Source organism: Arachis hypogaea, chromosome 15, assembly GCF_003086295.3.
Source record: "Arachis hypogaea cultivar Tifrunner chromosome 15, arahy.Tifrunner.gnm2.J5K5, whole genome shotgun sequence".
NCBI lineage: Eukaryota > Viridiplantae > Streptophyta > Magnoliopsida > Fabales > Fabaceae > Arachis > Arachis hypogaea.
In genome coordinates this window covers 149,781,407-149,803,084 of record NC_092050.1, presented here as the reverse complement: position 1 = coordinate 149,803,084, position 21,678 = coordinate 149,781,407, and the positions used below count along the sequence as shown (strand labels likewise).

The window sequence follows — 21,678 nt, the reverse complement described above, 5'->3', positions numbered from 1 at the left end:
AAGCACTAATTAATAAAAGAAAGTAGAGTTTTGCAAGGTTTGTGCATGCATTGCATGCAAAGCAATAACCTAATCATAGATCCATACATTATGGCCATAAAAAAGCTTTAATCTAAAAAAGACATGAAATGAAAAATTAATTTAGAATTTTTTTTTTGGTGATAATAAAACTCGTTTATACTAATATTAATTAAGAGGTATGCTAAATGATTAAGTTTATTATCTAACGTCTCAAATTTTTTTTGGTGAAAACTCAAATACAATCGTCATCATGTGAAATTGATAATTAAAAATCGTTTGATAATTTGATAAGTTTGACTAAATTATCATCTAAAAACTCTATTATTTTTACAGGAAGACTATTTCATATGATTTTTTTATCATTTTTTTTATTATATATAATATTTTTCCATTTAACAGACCGAAAATTAATTCATTGTGAATTTGAGATCTATTTAAGATTCTATTGTTGGTCTCCACAAAATAAAATTATCTAACACCTCAATTAGTTCTTGAAAGATACAATATTGGTCAAATTTTTTGAAATAAATAAAAAACATTATTTATTTCTAAAAACAAATTATTTTATCTTTAATCCCTGGAATATATATTTTTTTTAATTTGAAATAAGTTTGTCTAATACAACAGTGAACTTGCTAATTATTATGAAGTTGCTTCACTGCCATGGCAAATTTCAATATTTGTATGAAATTCGCCCACTGGTGCGGCGAGAAAGAACTTCAATATTTGTATGAAATCGCCTACTGCTGCTGCGAGGGTGAACTTTTCCTCTAACATAGTATATATCTTAAATGAGTATGGAGAGATTATGCCGTTTAAGGTATAATTTATCGGCAGATTTTTTATTGAAGTTTGCCCACTGCATATTTAAAAGATTATATCAATTAAAAAATTTAAAATAATAAGAGTGTTTTTATTTATAATTTTTTTAATTTAAAAATAATACGAGTATATTAATTTTTTAATTTAAAATTATCGATTTTAAGCCGTTAATTTTTTTGAAACCAAATAAACATAATTAATCATATGAGTACAATAATATGATTATGTTCATTTTTATCAAATCAAATTTAAATTATGTGAATTAAATAAAAAATAAAAATATATCAATACGATCTAAATTGTATAAAAATAAGAACAAATTTGTCCCACCAATAAACGAACTTATTAGTTTCAATGAAATTGGTCTATGGGCGAACTTTATCAAAATATGCAAGTTCACGGTTGCAGTAGGTGAACTTGTTCAGGCTTAAAAAAAAACATAGTTCAAAAAATAAAATAAAATAAAAATATTTATTTTGAGAAATAAATATTTTTTTTAATTTATTTCAGAAATTTTCCTACAATATTGAATCAAGTTAGTCTGATAATGTGTCATAGGTTAATTCGTGTTATTATTTAACGGACCAAAGACTAATCAAATGTTGATCTTTCCAAGACTATTAATTCATGTATGAGACTTGAGAGAACCATTTTGATTATTAATCATTAAAAAGCAAGCTCAAACAATAGATAGTGATTGTGACTGTTATTCTTTTTGTTATATATATAAAATAGTTGATAATACGTATAACTAAAAATAACCACCAATCCAACGGCCACTTCCCCTGTTCTCTATTTTAGGTGTGAGTGTGTCTCTCTCACTAATAATCAGAGACATAGAATGGAGAGAGAAAGAAAGAGAGGTTGTGTTGATTTGTGTGGTGAAAATGGAATAAAGAAAATGGGGTCAGCTAGATCAATGAAATATTCTAGCTTGTCTTGTGTTTGAGTCAGAGAGTTTCAAAGGAAGAAAAGGAGGAAGAGAAAGAGAAAAAGAAAGACAAAGAAGAAAAAGAAGAAAAAGAAAAAGGATCATTGTAATATCAATGACTTTATTAGAGCATTTCGATTTGTTTCTCTTCTCTGCCTGCAGATACCTCTCCTATCCTTTCGCCATTTACGTTCATTATCAGGTTTTCAAATTTCACTCCTCTTTTTTGGTGATTCAAGTAATGCTTTTTTATTTTCCTCCGATTGGAAAACAAATTTTAACATTCAACCCCTTTTTGAAAATACATGAAATTTCCTTGGTAAAATGAGCATTGCCTTCTTTTCTTCCTGAAAATTTTATTATTTTGTTTGATTATTTCATTTACTATATCATATGATGAGTTGTGTTGTCCCTTTTGGAGATGCTACATGGACATTTTTTTGTGGGGTAATTTTTAGAAAATGCATGAATTTGTGTTAAGTTCATGGCTTGTGAAGCATGTTAATTGCTTTGAAGTATTTAGATTCTAGGAATATGTACTTCATAGTTGATACTTGGGGGCCAAGCAATGTGTCAATATAGTAGAGGCACGCAATGACCTTAGAAACCGAATAGTTGGGAGATACCTTTCAAAAACTCGAGAGCATAAAGCATGCATTTGTCTTATCCTCACTATGGTACTCGGTTCTAGCATAGTTATAGAAAGGAAATTCTCCCTTGAGAGAATTGAAAATCTACCTTGATAAACATGTCATAAAAACATAAACACTTGTGTTTGCTTTGCAGGGATGTTTAATTTCCTTAGTTCTTGCTATTGGATGGGCCCTTGCTGCTCATATCAGGTACTCGTTTAATGCGTGCTCCAGAAACATCTACAATCGCCTACTCTTTTGTTTTTATAATATTTTTGGAACATACATTAAATGTACTATAGAAGCATGAAAATACTATTATGATGATACAAAGAAACTTACATGAGATTTTTTTGGCATATCAGGAACAAAGAGAGAAAAAGAATAAAGAGAAGTATGGATAAGGGTAATAGTTTTGCTTTCCTTTGTCATGATATCAATCAACTTGAGCATTCCAATCAGGTTAATCTGCCAAGAGTGACAGTAATTATGCCCTTAAAAGGGTTTGGAGAGCACAATCTCCACAACTGGAGGAGTCAGGTATAAAAGACTAGTTCTTAAACAATTCATATATGCCAAATTTCCATCAAGATTGAAATTAATATAGTGCATAATCAAACAACTTTTATTTGTGTACATTCATGAATTACATTGTTTTATAAGTTTGTAGAAAGTATATCAAACTATTTTCATTTTGAATATGCAAGTTTTTATCTATGATTATTGTTTCTGTTACATGTGCAGTTAACATCACTTTATGGTGGCCCTCTAGAATTTCTGTTAGTGGTAGAAAGTAGAGATGACCCTGCTTACAATGCTGTATCAGAACTGATATCAGAATTTGGGGTACAACTAAAAACTTCATATTGAGGCTTTTCCCCTTTTGATCAACATCAAAATGGGGCTTGATTCTATTAATTTGTTCTCCTTGCACTGATAATCAATTGGTATATGCAGAGTGCTATTGATGCTAAGGTTATTGTAGCTGGTTTGTCAACAACTTGTAGTCAAAAGATTCATAATCAGTTGGTATAACATTTTTTCTTAATTTCACTTTTCTAGCATATTTGAATACAAAGTAGGACCTTGTTATACATTTGAACTTCACTTTTTTCATCTTTGATTCTGAATTCGCTCTAAATGAATACTTGTTGTAAGTTAATCACCACAAACAGCAATTTATGTACCAAAACAAACCACAAATCAAATTCACTAAAATTGAATAGTATTGGAACCTGGGCAGGTTGGAGTGGAGAAAATGCACAAAGACAGCAAGTATGTATTGTTCTTGGATGATGATGTTAGGCTTCATCCTGGAACTATTGGAAGCCTAACTTATGAAATGGAAAAGAATCCTGAGGTATATAATTTACATGATTCTTTTTCCCTTTTTTAACAATCAGATCATTTCTATGGTTACATTTGTTTAGAATTTTACTATTTTCATGCTTAATAGATATTTATTCAAACCGGATACCCTCTTGATTTACCATCCGGAAGTTTAGGAAGTTACTGCATCTATGAATACCATATGGTACACAACTACCCTCTTGCTTTTTTATTTATTAGAATCTATGTTTATAAGTCTGCATAATATGATTCTTCACATTTTTTTCAGCCTTGTTCAATGGGATTTGCCACAGGTGGAAAAACATTCTTTCTTTGGGGAGGATGCATGATGGCAAGTAGCTTCTACTTTTTATTGTAGTTGCCACACAAAAGAATATGATTAATGTCTTAAAATCTTAAAATTTAATCAATTCTAAGTATATTCAGTTTTCCTCTAGATGCATGCTGTGGACTTTAGGAAAGACAATTATGGCGTAGTCTCCAGTCTTCGATACGGTGGATATTCTGATGACATGACTCTTTCGGCCGTAGCTGGTATACCTTTTGTATCTAGATACATTAACTTTTATCAATGTGATAGTTGTTCTCAAACCTTGAATAGAGGGACTAATGGCTACCATGCATGTTGTGTTTATGGCCATACTATTGTCAAATTCAGGGGCTCACAAGAAGCTAGTTTCTTCTCCCCCAGTTGCTGTCTTTCCTCATCCCCTTGCAACTGATCTTAATTTTGCAAGGTTTGTTGTGACAATTAATGTTTTTTTCTTTCTTTCTTCATATATTCTATGATGGTAACTATTTTAAAATTGTATGCAGGTATTGGAACTATTTGAGAAAACAAACATTTGTTTTGGAGTCATACACATTCAAAGTGAATCAGATAATGAACCGTGCATTATTTGTTGTGCACTGCTATTTGTCATGGGGATTTGTAGCACCATTTTTTATGGCAGTGGTTCATGTTGTGGCAGCACTTAGACTTTACATGAATGGCCAATCAATTGAAGAAAATACCTATGTTTATGGGGGTGAGAACACTTTCTTTCCCTTTTAGGTAGGTTGTTTGTGAATGTGTCAGAACTCTCCTGATAAGGATCTTTCATGCTATATATCTATTTTAACCTATTCACAAATTGAACAATGACAAGTGCATTTTTATTTTCTCTCTAAGAAGGGAACCTTGGAGCAATGATTGAGTTGTCTCTATGTGACCTCAAGGTCACGGGTTCAAGCCGTGGAAACAACCACTGATGTAATTATTAGGTTAGGTTGCGTACATTACACCTTTTGAGTGTAGCCCTTTCCCGAATCCTATGTTAACAGTCGAATGCTTGTGCACCTGGTTGCCCTTAAGAAAGAGTAATTTAAAATTAAAAGTTTGCACTCATAACATGGAGTTAGGTATAAAGAACTTGATCTAAGTTTGCAGTACACATGGATTGTGTGAGGTTTTAAGAGAAAGAAAGAGAAATTAGGTATGGCAGTTTACTGTAATATTTTATAGTGTATTATTTATGTTCTTCCTTATTTATATTCCATTTCTACTAATGGAAACATTCATGAAAACACAAAGTATGCAAAAAAGGATGAAAAATTTTTCCCTCAGAAAACTCAAGCATTCTAACGGTTTGTGTTTCCTTAGGAGTAAGATTGGTGGGCTTGCTAGCAGGGTGCACTCTTCTTGCCCTTTTTTCAATGTGGAACTTGACAAGGATAGAAGTTAGACTTTGCAATATATTGTCCCCAGAGGCACCCCCACTTTCTCTAGGTTCCTATAACTGGTGTCTTGTAAGTATTCATTTCTCCAAACTTACTTTATCATCATAGGATAGGTAGTATCAGCCTATCAGGTGATGATTATATGATAAGTACAAAAGAACAAAATGCAAGAGTCGGAAGCTTCCTAAAAATACCAAAGTAATGATAACAATTCTTTGGAATGTTGAACAGGTGTTCCTAGCAATGTTGGTAGGTAACTTCCTATACACTATTTGCGCCATTCGCTCTCACTTCTCTCAATCTATCAATTGGTCTGGCATCAGATACTATTTGAAAGATGGTAAAGTCAGCAGGGTAAGTTGGTCGAATTTTATATGCTAATTTCACCAACCATCATATCTTAATTATGCTACTAATTATGATTTTGTTGTATAATGTTCAGATTGAGAGAACTCAAGGAACACAGGATATGCACCCAGTTTTCACAGACTTGGCAAGAAAATACTTGTATGGCAAGAAAGAGTTGGCTTATAAAGGCTCACATGCCAATAATCATAATAAGGGAAAGAAGAGGCGCCAAACAAAGAAATATCACTAACTATTTATATATATAGAACTATGCTTCATGCAGCATGCAAGTCACTGTCTAGGTAGCTATACTAATACTATAGTGTGTCTCTGCCCCAGTTTTTTGAGGCATGATGGGGCAGATTGATCTTGAAAACAAGAGATTTTTGGTAGATCAATATTGTTATTATTTATTTTAGTTATTCATCATTGTCTAGAATCCTTGTTACGAAAAAAATGATTATTCAGCTCATGGGGGGCCTGATTTCTTGTAAATCTAACAATTCAATTCTGTATTTTTGTATTTTTGAAAGAAAAATTAGAAAATAAAGCATAAATATGTATAAGGTTTCTTTCAGTAGCACCAAAAGGATTATGTGTATGGCTCTATAAATAAAATACACCACTCTTGAAGAATGTATTCGAGCTTTATGATTTATCATTCAGATTTGGTGTTATGCTTAGCAAGTGTTTTGGTGCAAGTGGTTTCAACTGGCTCAATTTCAGAACTGTTATACATTTTTCCTGTTTAGTTTTGCTGCATTTGTGAATCTGATCAAGTGATCATACATTCAGCTCTGCAGGAATCTGATATATAGACTTTAGAAAATAGAAAGTTCTAATGTTTTGCTGTTTCCATTTTTTTGGTTTGTTTAAATTATGTACTTTATCTCAAGAAAACTGCTTTATTTTATTAAGGAAAAAAGAAAATCCAAATAATAACCATAAGAGTTAAGACAAGAATCTATCATTAACATTTACTACAATTGAAGTAAAGTATTCCTCAAAAATGAACTAAAAAAAGATTCTCCAGATAAAAAAAATATAGTTGCTATTATGCAACAATCATCGAAGAGAAATAGAGAAAAGAAAGAAGAACTAGGAATTCAATCTACCAGTTTAGATAGAATTCGCATCCAAATAGACCAAAAGAATCATGCAGAGAAAAGAATGGTGCAGAGAAAAGAATCATGCAGTTATATAAATATATAATAAAGTATCTGCTTTCACACTTGGAGTGCAAGTTGTGATGCTGCTGCAGATTATTCAACAACAAACATGCTCAATATTCTTTTTTTTTTCCTCATATATTCCACTCAAAGCCACATTAACTTAACACCAAATTATTCTTTCAAGAACAGAATAAAGCAATGAACAAAAGAATCCAATATCAGCAACAATAAGAACTTGTCCTTATGCTTCTTATCTCCATTAACATTCCAAAATTGGTCCCAAGAAAGTGACCAAGAAACACAAACACAAAGCACAAAAATCAAAGATGGGTTGCAATGGCTCAAAATCTTATGAACCAGAACCTTATTCCAGAGAAACCTCCATGACTCCTTCAGGTTATTCTGAACAATTCTCATCAAGGCCTAAAACCAAAGGCCTTACACATGAAATCTTGATGCAGATCCCAGTATGCAGGGTTCATCTGATGGATGAAGGAGAAGCTCTTGAGCTGGCTCAAGGCCAGTTTATGATCATCAAAATCATGGATGATAGTGTGTCTCTAGCCACCATCATAAGAGTAAGCTCTGTGCCTAAATTTCGACAGAAGTACTAAAACAACCACAATACGTTCATAAGATTGTTCAATACTTGTATTTGTGCAATATAGGTTGGAAATGAACTTCAGTGGCCTTTGACGAAAGACGAGCCGGTGGTGAAGATGGATGCACTTCATTACCTATTCACCTTGCCTGTGAAAGATGGTGGTGAGCCCCTCAGCTATGGCGTAACATTTCCGGAGCAGTGCCTTGGGAGTATGGAGTCCCTGGATTCTTTTTTGAAGGAGCACTCTTGCTTTTCTGGATTGAAATGGAGTAAGGAGAAGAATGGTGATCTTGATTGGAAGGAGTTTGCTCCAAAAGTTGAAGATTACAATCACTTTCTTGCCAAGGCAATTGCTGGAGGGACTGGTCAGATTGTTAAGGGTATCTTCATGTGCAGTAATGCTTACACCAACCAGGTTTACAAATATTATTAGTTGCTATAAAATTTTTTGTTTTCGCCCTTGAATCGTGTTGGATGTCTGATTAACATCCCTTCTTAGATGTTCGAATAACATTTCTTGTTCTTACAATATTGAGACTGTAAATTGATAACATGGACTATGAACTGTAGCTAGCCAATCTACAGTTGCTCCCTAGACACTTGTTTCTTCTTGCTAGAAAGAAAAACTTAGTTTATATGCCATTAATTTTGTAGATATAATTTTCTTGAAAATCAGGTCCACAAAGGAGGAGAAAGCATCCTAAGCAGTGGTGGAGATAAGAGAAATGGTGGCATGAGCATCAAGTCTGATGATGGAACAAAGAATGGGAAGATGAATGAAAACCTTAAGCGGTATTCAAAACATTACATTCAACATTTACACAACATAGATGGTGAGGAGACTAATTAATTATATTACCTTTGCTTTGCAATAATATAGGGTGAGAAAACTGTCGAATATGACAGAAAAATTAAGCAAATCAGTGCTTGATGGAGTTGGAATAATGAGTGGATCAGTGATGGCACCAGTCATCAAATCGCAACCTGGACAAGCGTTTCTCAGGATGCTTCCTGGAGAAGTTTTGTTGGCCTCCCTTGATGCAGTCAGTAAGTAATATAAAACATTACTTTACCTTTAAGACTATCTATAACATAGTAGCATCATTCTTATTTGTAAGAATAAGTAGCATCAATTTGATTTATGGTTTCTTGTAATGTTGCAGACAAAGTTTTTGAAGCAGCTGAAGCTGCTGAAAAACAGACTCTTTCTGCCACCTCCCAAGCTGCAACCAGAATGGTTTCCAATAGGTAAAAGCCATCCCACTATTACAGTGGTTAATAAGTGAACACTAAGATTTTAATTTAGTTCCTTATTTGTGTTTACACCAATGTTATTATGGATTTAATTTGTTAACTCTAAATCAATAGACATTCATAAAAGTTTCAAATCATTATAAAAAACTACCTAGCATATACTAAAGCAATAAAATATTTAAGAAATATTCCTTGCTTACTTATCAAGAAATACACATATAACTTGATGTGGGATCCATGGATAAACAGGTATGGAGAAGAAGCAGGTGAGGCTACAGAGCATGTGTTTGCAACTGCAGGACATGCTGCTAACACTGCTTGGAATGTGGCTAAGATTCGGAAGGCCATTAATCCAGCTTCATCAGCAGCCACAAAAGGAGCACTGAGGAATGCTGCCAAGACTAATCCAAGTGTTAGATACTAAAATCCAACTATCCTCTTTTGTGTTTGGGGACGGTTAATGCATAATCTTTTTACTTGTACATATAAGTATTGATTAGCCCTAAGCTTTGCAAGAATCAATTTGATGAAGGAGAAATTCATTGTTTGATAGAACTTGCAAGAAATATTATCTAAAAGTATTATTGAAGTAAAAATAATACCTGTATTCACTTTTTTTAAAAAAAGAGAAAAAAAAAAAGGAACTGCTTGCTTACTATGTCATTACCCCTAACCTCGATCATTATTTAATAATGATTAAGTCGTTAACAAATTTTATGTTCCAAATAGCTAATCTTAGCACACACACATTTGCATCGGCTAATCAAATTCATTGTTTAATAGACGTGCGTTCACCATTCAACCCAACTGTTTCAAATGATGAAGTATGATGAAAATAATGTTGGGAAAATACAAAGTCAAAGTAACGCGAAAAAAGTAGAGATATAAAATATGAAAAACATTCTGTTAGTCTAAGTTCCAGACCAATCCAGAGTGACATTTAATTTTAGTAAATGATACTACTCTTCCATGGCATCTCCTGCTTCAATCACTTCCACCTTCTCCTTCAGGGGGGTAATCGTTGTTGCAAGAACCTCTGTACCAGATATAAATATTCTAATCAGATATAATGTATCATCAATATCACATTGGATAAACTCATGGTTCATAGAAAGTAGAAACACATAGAAGAAGCATTTTGAATCACTGATTATCAATCCAAGTGTATCTGCTCAAACACCTCAGCAAGAATTTTACTTTACTTGATAATTTAAAACACTGTCATGCAAGGGTATTGTCCCAAATCACTTAAGGTGTGTTTCTTAGTTGATTTTAGGAGGGAAAAAAGGAAAAGAAGGGTTTGCAGTATGAAGGACAAATCAAGGCCCTCCAGGAAAACCAGCAAACGCCCAAGTGGTTCTTGATTTGTACCAAAAAGATTTGTTACCAAATTTGCAAAATTGTGATATATTAAGCAATGCGAATATAAACCGGTCAATTACTTGTTTGCAAGATATAGAGTCTGGCAGCAAACAAAATATTATTTAGGTGCTCTCTATTGTAGGAATAAATTAGTAAAGTTTGCTACTAACCAGTCTTTTTCGAGAAGGTAAAGCCCTTTGGATTAACATAAGTTCGAGGATTTGGCTGCATGTGGTTCCTAAGATACTCCTTCTTCCCCTGTGCAGCATAAAATAAGAATTTGCACTTAAGAAGAAGGAAAAAGAAGAAGATTTCCCCTAAAAAGACCAACTCATGGCAGATTATCAAGATGCTTTACCTTGGTTATTACACAAACATCAACATTACTTCCACTTCCCAAGTCATTAAATACACCAGCAAGTATTGCCTCACATACTATCTTTATTCCTTCGTCCCTCTGTAACATGAAAATGCTCACTAAATTAAAAGCTTTGCAAATTGCAACATAAATTTGATGAAATTTTTAGCAGAGTTAAAAACCACAATTATGGGTAAAAACTTCATTGTATCTGAAGCTAGGTTTCTTTGGATATGGTATATGAACAATAAAAAAAGAAGGGGCAGGGATACCTCACCCTGTAATACACTAATTACTTGAAACTATTTTCTGTGATAATAGAATCCTAAAAAAATTTTGCATGGGTAGTAACACTGAGGCTGGTTGGTCCAGGAAACTAGCGAAGGCTGCCAAGGTCTATGGAAATAAAAACAAATAGCAAAAATCTTCCACGTAAGCTTCGTAACTGAGTGCTCTTCTTAGTGGAACAGATTAGCAAACATAGTCCAAACAACTTTTTTTTTTTGGAGCCGAAGACTAATGAGAAGTCTGAGGGCTTCTGAGGCCATGACAGCTAGAGTTGGAGGATAATAAACAGTTCACTTCAGTTCTTCATTCTTCAAACAGGTTTGGGTTTTCTCATATTCAAGATATTAACAGTTCAGGTCTTCAAATCTCATGAATGTTTCAGTTTGTCATGGAAAAACAAACCACGCCCAGTTATAAATAAATAGAATTCCATATCAGAATATAACCAAATGCAGATGTGTTAATAAGTTGTAAAGCTGCCTTTTGTCACAAATTTCAAAGCCTTAACATGGTCACTTACAGTTAAGCCCTCCTTGAATTTAGACTCAAATACTGACATTGCAGCAAGGGAACCAGAACCCATTGTCGCAAATGGGAGCGTGTCAGTTGATCCATGTGGATATATCTGAAAACCATATAGCAGAAGTCATGAAATATCACACCATATATCCATTTAAAAAAGAAAGTTCAGTATTGAAGATAAAAACTTTTAGCAACAAACTAACCGTGTGCAAATGTGGTCCAGTGACATCAACCCCACCAAGCACTAATGCAGCTGAGACATGACCTTGGTAACTGGACAAAAAGTTCAGTCAGTAAGAACAAGAGTTTAATGCAGAGAGCAAGTTAACTTGAGAGAATATCCAAAACTCAACTTGAAAAGATGTCTCTTTAGAAGGGTCAGTGCTGTAACAACTCTTGATTCTCGACCAGTATGGTAACGATGCAATTGCAGCTGTGAACTAACCATGTCTAGCACAAGAACAAATATCTCATTCTGAGTTGTTCTAAGATATTCATAACAAAACCTAAACAAAGACAATATAACATGGATTGAATTTTGACATTGAAATGGCTATAAAATTGTGGACCACAATGGCAGCCTGATACGGCTAATGCAGGTTTAGCAAATTATTATGGCTGCATCAGGTGTTGTGGTTCACAATTGAAAAACCAAGCTGTTAAAATAGTAATGAACGTTTTTACCCAAAAAAAAGTAATGAATTCATGATGCATGAAATAACAGTTGTAACAAGATCCGAAGCTTGTAGGTGTGATTCATCATGTCTAATATCAATCCTTTACCCGAACTTATCAAAGTCCCCAAACCATGTGCTTGCAACTAAAATGTGCCCAAAAATGCAGGTGTAACAAAAAGAAGAGAAATATTCAGTTTTAGCAAATATGAAATACCAGTTACAGCCTCTGTATCAGCAGCAGTGCCTGCTCCACAGCAATATATGTTTGGTGCCATATAATGAATTTTCTCACAGTTTTTATCAGCAACTATGGGTCCCTCAGTGGCCCTTGTATCTGCTCCAAGAATGACACCATCCTGGTTCAAATTTATTTGTGTGGAGAACTTCAACATTAGAATAGGCTATACAAATAGAAATTCACAATGAAAAAACCAAGTCTTTTCTCACTAAATGGGATGAATCACACAATTCAAGATATATCGTATCCCATCCTCTATCATAAACAATTCAAGCACAGACTCTTAAGTCCATAAATCTTGACTATAGTACTTTACATTCTTATAGTCTCAACAGGTTTGACCTAAACGAACCATTGAGCATACTAACAGGTTTCTACACATCTACGAACGAGTCCATGAAATGATATGAAGAGAAAAATTCCAAACGTGAGTTGAAAGCAATCAATTTTTTTTTTCTAAATCTCTGCTAAATACCCTACTTATGAATTGTGATGGACCAATAACCCCAACTAGAATAACACGAATAAACAATACATAACAGTAATTAAGGGACAGATGAAAAGACTACTTAAAAAAATGAGAAGGCACCTGGAAAATCAAACCGACTATGGTAGTTCCTGTCTTTAGAAAAGACTGAGGCTTAAGACCCTTCTTCTGAAGCATATCATTCCTTCTGCAGAGATCGAAACTGAAACCCCCCTTCGGAGGAAGATCGACGGACGTCTTAGCCATGTCCTAATTGGAGAAGCAACGACAATAGGGAGTAAAGAAGATCTCCGGCGTAGAGGAGTCGAAGGCGAACGGTGAATCACAGAGGCAGAGGCTTTAGAAAGTGTGCACAGCGGGTTAGAGATACGCTTATATGAGGAACTGAGGGTGTGTTGTGTGCACAAGGGGTTAAAGTAATGTGTTTTTTAATTTTTTTTTTTTCAACTATATATATATATATATATAGTGATATTTACGATTCTATCCCGCATTACACTGCTTTCTAATTTCTATACACCCTGACATGAAAAGAAATAAGAGAAAATGATAAATCGATCCCTAATTTTTTTGGTTTGTGGATATTTAAATCTTTAAGGATTTAAAATTTGGTTTGTGAATATTTAACTATCTGACCTTTTTAAAATTTGGACACATCTCTGGGTCTAATTTATTCCATTTTAAAAACTCTTTTATATGTGCATCCGTATCAATCAGGTTCAGTACAACGAAAGTCACGTTTAATTTTTCTGTTGGGTCTGATAGATCTAAGTAAATACGAGGAATCGATATGTCTAAGTTTTAAAAAGGTTAGTGACTTAAATATATTTTCAAATCCTTGAGAACTTAAATGTCCGCAGATCAAAAGGTTAAGGACATATTTATCATTTTTTCAAGAAATAAATCTCTTTTTTAAAGAGATATGTGTTAAAAATTTTAAATATATTTTATTTGTAAATAAGATTAAAATTTAGTTTTTTCCTCGTGGTAAGTATCAATGAGATATGTCAATGAACTATAGTTCAAATGACATAGTCTTCCAATATTCATTTAGAAGTTGCGAGTTCGAGTCTCTTTATCTCTAATAAAAAAAATAGAATAAATGTCATTTTCGGTCCCTAACCATTTACCCAATGAACTTTTCACCCCTAAAAAATCTAAAAACCCAAAAAAATATCAACGAGATATATAAAGAATGCCTTTGTATATAAGCTGCAAACTAGATTAAAACCGAAAAAGGATAAAAATGTTTTAAGTTTGAGAAAATTTTGGATTTTTTTTTTAAGATTATTCTATGTAATAGGACCCCTTTATGGTGTGTTTAGTGGATATCAACAAATTGAATAAGAGATGACACATTAGAATATTTAATATTAGACTGAGGTTAGTGATTTTTTCATTTAATTTTGTTATTTTATTTGAACAATTTTAATGTTGTATTATGGTTTATGTATAAGAATATTATTATTCAATCTATTAATACCTAGATTAAGTTAGGTTGTTCACATATAATATAATTATAGGATTTAGATTATTTGTCGACTATATAATGTTGAATATGTAAATATTTTTTTATTTGTAAATGTTTTCAAACTAGCTTAAAAGACTTTTTGTTGGTAATAATTTGTAATTTTGTTGTTTAATGGTGTTTATTTGATTATTCTAAATGACATAATTAACCTTCTAACTCTTTGAAATATTTATTTTATATAATTAATAGACAATAGAGTATACATAATAGAGTCATAGTCACTTCCATTTGAATTAAGTAATAAACAAGGGAAAGGAATTACGACAACGAGAAATAGATGATGTTGAGCAACAATTTTTATCAGCCATGCATTCTGCAATATGAAATCTTTCTGCTTTTACAAGCCTATTCCATTGTTATATAGATCAAACATATAACCATAACAAAAATGTGATTTTGTCCTTCCATTGATGAAGGTTTCACCACTTTTAATTTCCTCTAGGTTCTAAATTTTCATGCTAACTAAAACAACCAAGTATCACAGCATCGTATGTTTTTGTTCCGTTAAAAATTATTTTACTAACACTCTTTTGAAATTTCAGTATCAAAACTTTCATAGTTGCTAACAATTTTGCTGATTTTTGACAATAAACTTGCTGACATGGTTCTGAAAACCGGATCGGACCAGCTGATTCAACCGAAAATCGGTCACCTGACCGATCCAGTTGACACTTAAAACCGTTCTAAAAAAACTGGTGAAAAAATCGATCAAATCGGTGGTTAACCGATGAACCGGGCAAACCGACCGGGTTTTTAAAGGTTCAGGTTTTTTATGGTTGCTTAAAACGGCGTCATTTTTTACGCAGACAAAAAAAAAAAAAAGAAAATCCATACGGTCAGTGCAGAAGGCTCCCTGCCTCCCTCTCCCTTCACTTTCACAATTCACACAACCTAACCCCAATCAGAGAACTCGGACGAGCAACCCCCCACCAACAGCTACTTCTCACCGACTCACCCTCTTCTCCTCATCGTGGAACATCGCCGTCGCTGGCGTCGCCCACTTTACCGTCGCACGTCGGTCATCTTGTCGTCTCGCCTCTTCGTCTCTGTCGCCGGCTCGCTGCCAAAATCGCCTCTCTGCTCGCCTCTCCGTTCTCCGCGGCGAGTGTCCCTGCATGCTTCTTAAATGTCGTTGGCGGTAAACTCCTCGACTCTAACTCTCAATTAGTAGCAGTAGCCAGCAAGTTTACAGCTCCCCAGATCTGAGATCCAGCGTTATCACGGCGGCCAGATCTGAGATCTACCTCTCCTTCTCATTCACCCACTACTCCATTGATCTGTCTGCCAGGTATTGGTTTCTGCTCATCTGCTTGTTTATTTTTTTTAATGCAGAGTTCAATTTTTGAATTCCTGCTGTTGTCAGTATGAGAAATCTTTTCTTTCTTACTGTTGTGAAAATTGGAATCCTAGGGATTTGGAGCTGAGCTAGCATGAGTTTTGTGGAATCTTGATCTGGAAGAAGCGTTAGAAGCATGCGTTTTTTGTAATTTCAGAGCAATTCTCATTGTATCTGAGTGTTTGTGGTGGTTTTTGAAGTCTGCAGTGTTGAATCTTGGATTTGGTTGCTTTTGGAGGAAATGTTAGAGCTCAAGGGCATCCCTACGTAAGCTTGGAAAGAAGAACTTTTTTTTTTTTTTTGCATTTTGTGTCTTAAGACTTGTTTTGATGATGTTCTGTATCAACATTTGAGAGACAACTTGTATGCGTTGAGACTATCTATTGTTAAGATCACTCTTCTAAAACCAAATTTCTAGCCTTTTAATTAAACCGGTTCAACCACGGTTCGACCCCGGTTAACCATTGAACTATTGAACCAGTTACTTGACCGGTTTAATGACCGATCCGGTTTTCGCAACCTTGCTTGCTGAGACTAGATGAATTTGCGTCTTCATTCACAGCATCTTCTGGAGAAACCATAAAAGTAGTACAAAAAGAATAAAAAATCATGATGTAGCCAAATTCGCATTACATTATAAATTCTAAACTTGGATGACCAACATCAAGCTTTTGCAATCCTTTATGATATTTTAGGCATCAAAGCAGAATTATAAAACTAAGGCAGCCTTCAAACTAGCAAATAATATTGTTCGGAAGAGAACCAAATTAAAATATGAAGTATGTTATTGATTTGAAATTTAAATGATTAATGAGTGAAATTTGTGTATCAATATTTCTCCTTAATTTTTTTTACAATTTTAACTTTAACAGTTCATTGAACTAATGTTATTGCCTCCTTGTCCTGCTATCATTAACCATCTATTTATACCATATCATTGTTTCTATCTAAGACTGAAAATTTTCTATAATGGAAGTAGTTGATGAGATAACCAAAAACCAATAATAAGTTCTTAGAACAAATCAATTTCTTATCAAAATGACATTAAAAACAACTAACATTTACTCAACTGCCTCATAATCAAATAGTAAAAGTAAGAAACTTATGGTCATCGGTCAACACAATTGCTTTGTGAAATAAGCCCTTTTTCTCTCTCGAGAATTTTTTAAATCTTTAATAGAAAAACCGATATATGTATAACAGTGGCTCCCATGTCACAGAATTCATAACACCACAAAAAATCACATAAAAAACAAGATAACAATTTTAAGAACCTATTCAACAAGCTACCACAACACTGATATTATGAAAATCAAATGAGTTTAATTTTGATTCACTTGTATGAGAAATAGATGCTTTACTCCCATTAGATTCTGAAATCGAAATGGCTACAAATGGATTAGAAAGAATCTTGTATAATCAACAATATCATGACTTGGCTCAACTTACTAAAAATGTTAGACAAATTGAATAATTGAAAGATGAAAAAAAAAGTATAAAAAAATAATAAAAAAGACATTGAATGATCATCATTTGTACATATCTTAACGAATAAGACATGGAGAGGATGAACAAAAAGAAATAGCGGACATGCAGGGTAGATGTACTTCTACAAATAATGGGTAAATTTCATGATAATGTCAAAAAAAAAAGAGAAATATAATAAAAATCATCTCATGTTCTTTGTTTATCACTTATCATCTTCTATCATCTCTTCCTCATTCTGTTTCTTATCTTCTTTCTTTCTTTCTTTTTTTCTTCCTTCTCTGTGTCTTTTATCTTCTATTCATTCTAATATTCTTTCTTCTCTCCTCTCTCTTTTTCTTATCTTTTGAATTCTTATTTTTTTTTTTTTGTGTTTTTTCATCTTTAACTAGATTAAATTGAAAATTTGAATTGGCATCTTTGACAAGTATTTAAAAAAATATTTATTTAAAAAAACCAATGAAAATAATTTTTTTTTAGTTATATCATTGATGAAATGAGTTTTCTTAATCAATTTTTTTAATTGAAAAAGATAAATAAATATAATCCCCTATGACATAAAACTTTTAAACGAGACCAATACAAGACGTTTACAAATTTCTATAAAAATTTCAAACATACATAATAATTTTTTTATGGACCAAAAACCAAACAAAATAAAGGCAACAACTTAAAAGTAAATGGTTATGTTAGGAAATTATTTAATTTCCTAACTTATTTGTGGGCAATACATATATTAATTATAATCACAAATTATGTTATTTTAAATTAAATGACTTATATAATGATGATCTCATTTATTGTTATAAATGTTAAATTGAATAAGTCATTATTACTTTTGATTTGGAATTAAATGAGAATAAAACCGGATATTATCTTTTGTTCCTTAGATAATTATCTTTTTGGATTTTAGATATATTATATTTTGGGCTTTAGATACTATTTTATTTGGGTTTAAGGGTTTAAGAGTAATTCTTGGCATACAAGCGATTAAGGCTTGTAAGCCTTACAAGTTCAATTAAAACTAACGCTCAAAACACGCTTCGAACCATTCTTCTTCCTCTTCGTCTTCTCCTTCTTCTTTTCTTTCGTTTCTTGTCTTCTCTTTCTCCTTCTTCTTCTTCTTCTTGCTGCACGTTCTTCTTCCTCTTACTCTTCTTCTTCTCCTTTTCTTTCGTTTCTGCACGTTCTTCTTCATCGTCTTCCTCTTCTTCTTCATTTACGTTCTTTCTCTCTGTTTTATCTTCTTTTTTTTTTCAATTTTTCATGGTGAAATCGTTTTTGAAGAAGAAGAAGCAGTAGAAGATGAGGAGGAGAAAGAGAAAGAGTTCTGAATTATGCATAAGATGTATTTTAACAAATTTTGGGTGTATTTCTTTAAATCCTTTGGGTGTATTTTCTGTAATCCTTTGGGTGTATTTCTATAATCGTTTGGGTAAATTCCTGTAACCGTTTGGGTGTATTTCTGTAATCATTTTGAGTGTACTTCTGTAATCGTTTGGGTGTATTTCTGAAATTCCATTATCTTCAAAAGGATTACAGAAATACACCCAAAGGATTACGAAAAATACACCCAAAGTATTTAAGAAATACACCCAAAATTCGTTGCATAATTCAGAACTCTTTCTCTTTCTCCTCATCTTCTACTGCTTCTTCTTCTTCAAAACGATTTCAAAGCTTGATTTCAGAAACTATGAAAATCGAAAAAAAAAACGAAGAGGAAGAGGAAGAGGAAGAGGAAGAGGAAGAGGAAGAGGAAGAGAAGAAGAAGAAGAAGAGGAAGAGGAAGAGGAAGAGGAAGAGGAAGAGGAAGAAGAACCGTTTTGAGTGTAGCGCTTTGAAAATAGGAAACGTTGAATAATGCATTAAAAGGCCTAGTAACTTGTAAGACTTGTAAGTTAAAAAGACTTGTATGTGTAGTACTCCTTAGGGTTTAATGGGTGTCATGCTCAAATATAAATATATCTTTAGGGTTTCGGTCCCCAATATGCCAAAGCCGCCTTTGTTATTCTTTCCCCATCAAAAGAGTTGCAGTTCAGCCTCCTAGGAATACAGAAGGCTTTGGTTGAGGAAGATCGAAAGAACCACAAGATCTAAATTCTTCCATCAATTTTCTGACTCTTATGAGTAAAGGTACGCTTCCGCATTATGAGATATTTTTGGTGATTCAATATGGATCTAAATTAATAAAATTATTTATTCCAACAAGTGATATCAGAGCCATCCATAATTTAGTCATAAAAAATATCAGTTTTTTTTTTTTTTTGTATCATTCTTTCGAGGCACGAACATAGGATTATTTTTTTTTTAATGCAAATATTCTGTATTGTAATTCTTTATAAACATACGTTTACTATGGGTGTGTTACTGTGCATACATGTATAGCTTTATTAAACCTTTTGGTGTGGGTTTAATATGATTGCGTGTATATATATATTATTGCCCGCGCATATATATATTTTACTGTATCTATTTTTTTTATTTGATATGATAATTTATTTATTCTATTAATTGAGTAAAGGATATAAGGATTATTATGTATATATAACTTATGCGAATATTAATTGATCTAAAAGGAGATTTATATTTGGCCAAGTTATATATATATATTAATAATATTTGAATAATAGAAAATATTATTTAATTGTTACATAAAGAAACTAATAACAATTTGGATTATTGTACCCACTAATTTTATAAAGATTTAGTTTTAAAATAAATTGATTGAACATTATGCTGCCAAAGTAGCCTCTTTTGTGAAAATTGATTTATTTAAAACATTAGGAATATGGTGTTATGTAATTCATGCGAATATTGGTCGGCTCAAAGAAAGGTCTATATTTGGGCGAATTACATACACATATTGAAAATAAATACATGTTTGGGTAACAAATTAAAAATAAAGTAATGCTTATTATTTATGCGAACAATAATCAGCCCAAAGGAAGTTTATTGTTTGGCCAAATAATAAGCATTGCACACTTTTGTTTATTTTCTATTAATTATGCGGTCAATAATCGGCCCAAAGGAAGGTTATTGTCTGGCCAATTAATAGAAAATATATGCGGTAATAAATAGGTTGCGAAGTTTAAGTTTCTATGTGCGCATTAAGTCGGTCCAAAGAAAGGCTTAATGTGTGACAGGAATTTTGACAATATTTGATTACTGCAATGAGAGTATCACTTACAGTTAATTTTTCTATCTAAAGATTGAAAATTAATGTTGTGCTGGATATCTCAATATGGATTTTTTACCCATTAATTAACTAATATTTACTGCATGTTCTTTTGTTCTAATCCAGAAATTATGGCTTTAGCTACTAATGTTTCTGCGCAAATTAGCAGTATTCCTATGCTGAATGGTTCAAACTTTAAAGTTTGGAAGGATACCGTGGAGATTGTCCTCGGTTGTATGGATCTAGATATAGCTCTTCGAGAGGAGAAACCCACTTCCACTCCAGAAAACCTCAATGAGGTTAAAATAGAGAAGTGGGAGAGATCCAATCGAATGAGCATTATGATCATGAAACGCTCAATTCCTGAGGCGTTTCGGGACTCAATTACTGAGGATAAAGATGCCAAACAGTTCCTGAAAGATGTTGAAAATTTTTTACTAAGAATGAAAAAAGCGGAGGCAAGTAGCCTTTTGAGCAAACTTGTCTCCATGAGGTATAAAGGTAAAAGGAACATAAGGGAGTACATTATGGAAATGTCTCATCTTGCTTCAAAATTGAAAGCACTAAAGTTAGAGTTGTCTGAAGATTTACTCGTGCATTTCATTTTGATTTTCCTTCCTGCATACTTTGGGCAATTCAAAGTGAGTTATAACACTCTGAAGGACACTTGGTCCTTAAATGAGCTTATATCTCACTGTGTGCAAGAAGAAGAGAGGCTGCAACAAGATAAGACTGAAAGTGCTCACATGGCTTCATCTTCTCAGTATAAAAGAAAGCGTGATACTACTGCGGATGTGCCTTCTCAGCAGAAAAAGGCTAAGAAACAAGATCAAGTTTCAACTTATTTCTTTTGTAAGAAGGTGGGACACATGAAGAAGGATTGTACCAAATATGCCACATGGCGTGTAAAGAAGGGTATAATTCTTACTTTCGTTTGTTCTGAGACTAGTTTAAGTTATGCACCTGTTGATACTTGGTGGGTAGATTCTGCTGCTACTACTCATGTAAGTGTTACTATGCAGGGTTGCCTGTGGAGCCGACCACCAAGTGATGCTGAAAGATACATCTATGTGGCAGACGACAATATAGTTGCAGTCGAAGCTATAGGAACCTTTAGATTATGTTCCACGAGTGGATTTTACTTGGATTTATTAGAGACATTTTATGTACCGTCATTTAGACGGAATTTGGTTTCTATTTCTCGTTTGGACAAATCAGGTTATTTTTGTTCGTTCGGAGACAATAAAGTCAGTCTCTTCTATAATTCGAATAATATTTGCTCTGGTCATTTGGTGGATAATCTATATAGGCTTGACTTTAATTCCTATAATAATGAAATACTGCAAACGGGTACAAAACGAAAACT

The 21,678-nt window shown here is 33.1% G+C and overlaps 3 protein-coding genes across 3 annotated transcripts; 2 read left to right on the top strand and 1 right to left on the bottom strand.

Moving 5' to 3' along the window:
- Positions 1–1,770: 1,770 nt before the first annotated feature.
- On the top strand, positions 1,771–6,463 carry LOC112751271 (uncharacterized). Its single transcript, XM_025800354.3, has 14 exons — positions 1,771–1,976; positions 2,561–2,616; positions 2,772–2,946; positions 3,151–3,252; positions 3,364–3,435; positions 3,650–3,766; positions 3,863–3,940; positions 4,025–4,087; positions 4,194–4,290; positions 4,415–4,493; positions 4,573–4,784; positions 5,399–5,544; positions 5,707–5,829; positions 5,918–6,463. Exons 1-14 carry the CDS (start codon positions 1,890–1,892, stop codon positions 6,071–6,073), a joined length of 1,563 nt encoding a protein of 520 aa, XP_025656139.1. The 5' UTR covers positions 1,771–1,889; the 3' UTR covers positions 6,074–6,463.
- Positions 6,464–6,929: 466 nt separating this feature from the next.
- LOC112751269 (senescence/dehydration-associated protein At4g35985, chloroplastic) lies at positions 6,930–9,511 on the top strand. Its single transcript, XM_025800352.3, has 6 exons — positions 6,930–7,573; positions 7,664–8,014; positions 8,276–8,391; positions 8,480–8,646; positions 8,763–8,847; positions 9,103–9,511. Exons 1-6 carry the CDS (start codon positions 7,322–7,324, stop codon positions 9,275–9,277), a joined length of 1,146 nt encoding a protein of 381 aa, XP_025656137.1. The 5' UTR covers positions 6,930–7,321; the 3' UTR covers positions 9,278–9,511.
- A 91-nt stretch (positions 9,512–9,602) lies between these two features.
- LOC112751270 (proteasome subunit beta type-7-A) lies at positions 9,603–13,220 on the bottom strand. Its single transcript, XM_025800353.2, has 8 exons — positions 12,888–13,220; positions 12,275–12,416; positions 11,737–11,833; positions 11,587–11,656; positions 11,382–11,486; positions 10,574–10,672; positions 10,386–10,473; positions 9,603–9,889 (listed from the first exon to the last, which is right to left on the bottom strand). Exons 1-8 carry the CDS (start codon positions 13,029–13,031, stop codon positions 9,813–9,815), a joined length of 822 nt encoding a protein of 273 aa, XP_025656138.1. The 5' UTR covers positions 13,032–13,220; the 3' UTR covers positions 9,603–9,812.
- Between the last annotated feature and the right edge of the window lie 8,458 nt (positions 13,221–21,678).

Coding starts and splice junctions, on each gene's coding strand:
- LOC112751271 (XM_025800354.3), top strand. CDS start 1,890: ATGACTTTATTAGAGCATTTCGATTTGTTTCTCTTCTCTGCCTGCAGA. Junction 4,494..4,572: donor ACTGATCTTAATTTTGCAAG/GTTTGTTGTGAC, acceptor AATTGTATGCAG/GTATTGGAACTATTTGAGAA. Junction 4,785..5,398: donor AAATACCTATGTTTATGGGG/GTGAGAACACTT, acceptor GTGTTTCCTTAG/GAGTAAGATTGGTGGGCTTG.
- LOC112751270 (XM_025800353.2), bottom strand. CDS start 13,031: ATGGCTAAGACGTCCGTCGATCTTCCTCCGAAGGGGGGTTTCAGTTTC. Junction 11,487..11,586: donor CTGGACCACATTTGCACACG/GTTAGTTTGTTG, acceptor TATGGTTTTCAG/ATATATCCACATGGATCAAC. Junction 9,890..10,385: donor TACCTTCTCGAAAAAGACTG/GTTAGTAGCAAA, acceptor TATCTGGTACAG/AGGTTCTTGCAACAACGATT.
- LOC112751269 (XM_025800352.3), top strand. CDS start 7,322: ATGGGTTGCAATGGCTCAAAATCTTATGAACCAGAACCTTATTCCAGA. Junction 8,392..8,479: donor ATGAATGAAAACCTTAAGCG/GTATTCAAAACA, acceptor GCAATAATATAG/GGTGAGAAAACTGTCGAATA. Junction 8,848..9,102: donor ACCAGAATGGTTTCCAATAG/GTAAAAGCCATC, acceptor ATGGATAAACAG/GTATGGAGAAGAAGCAGGTG.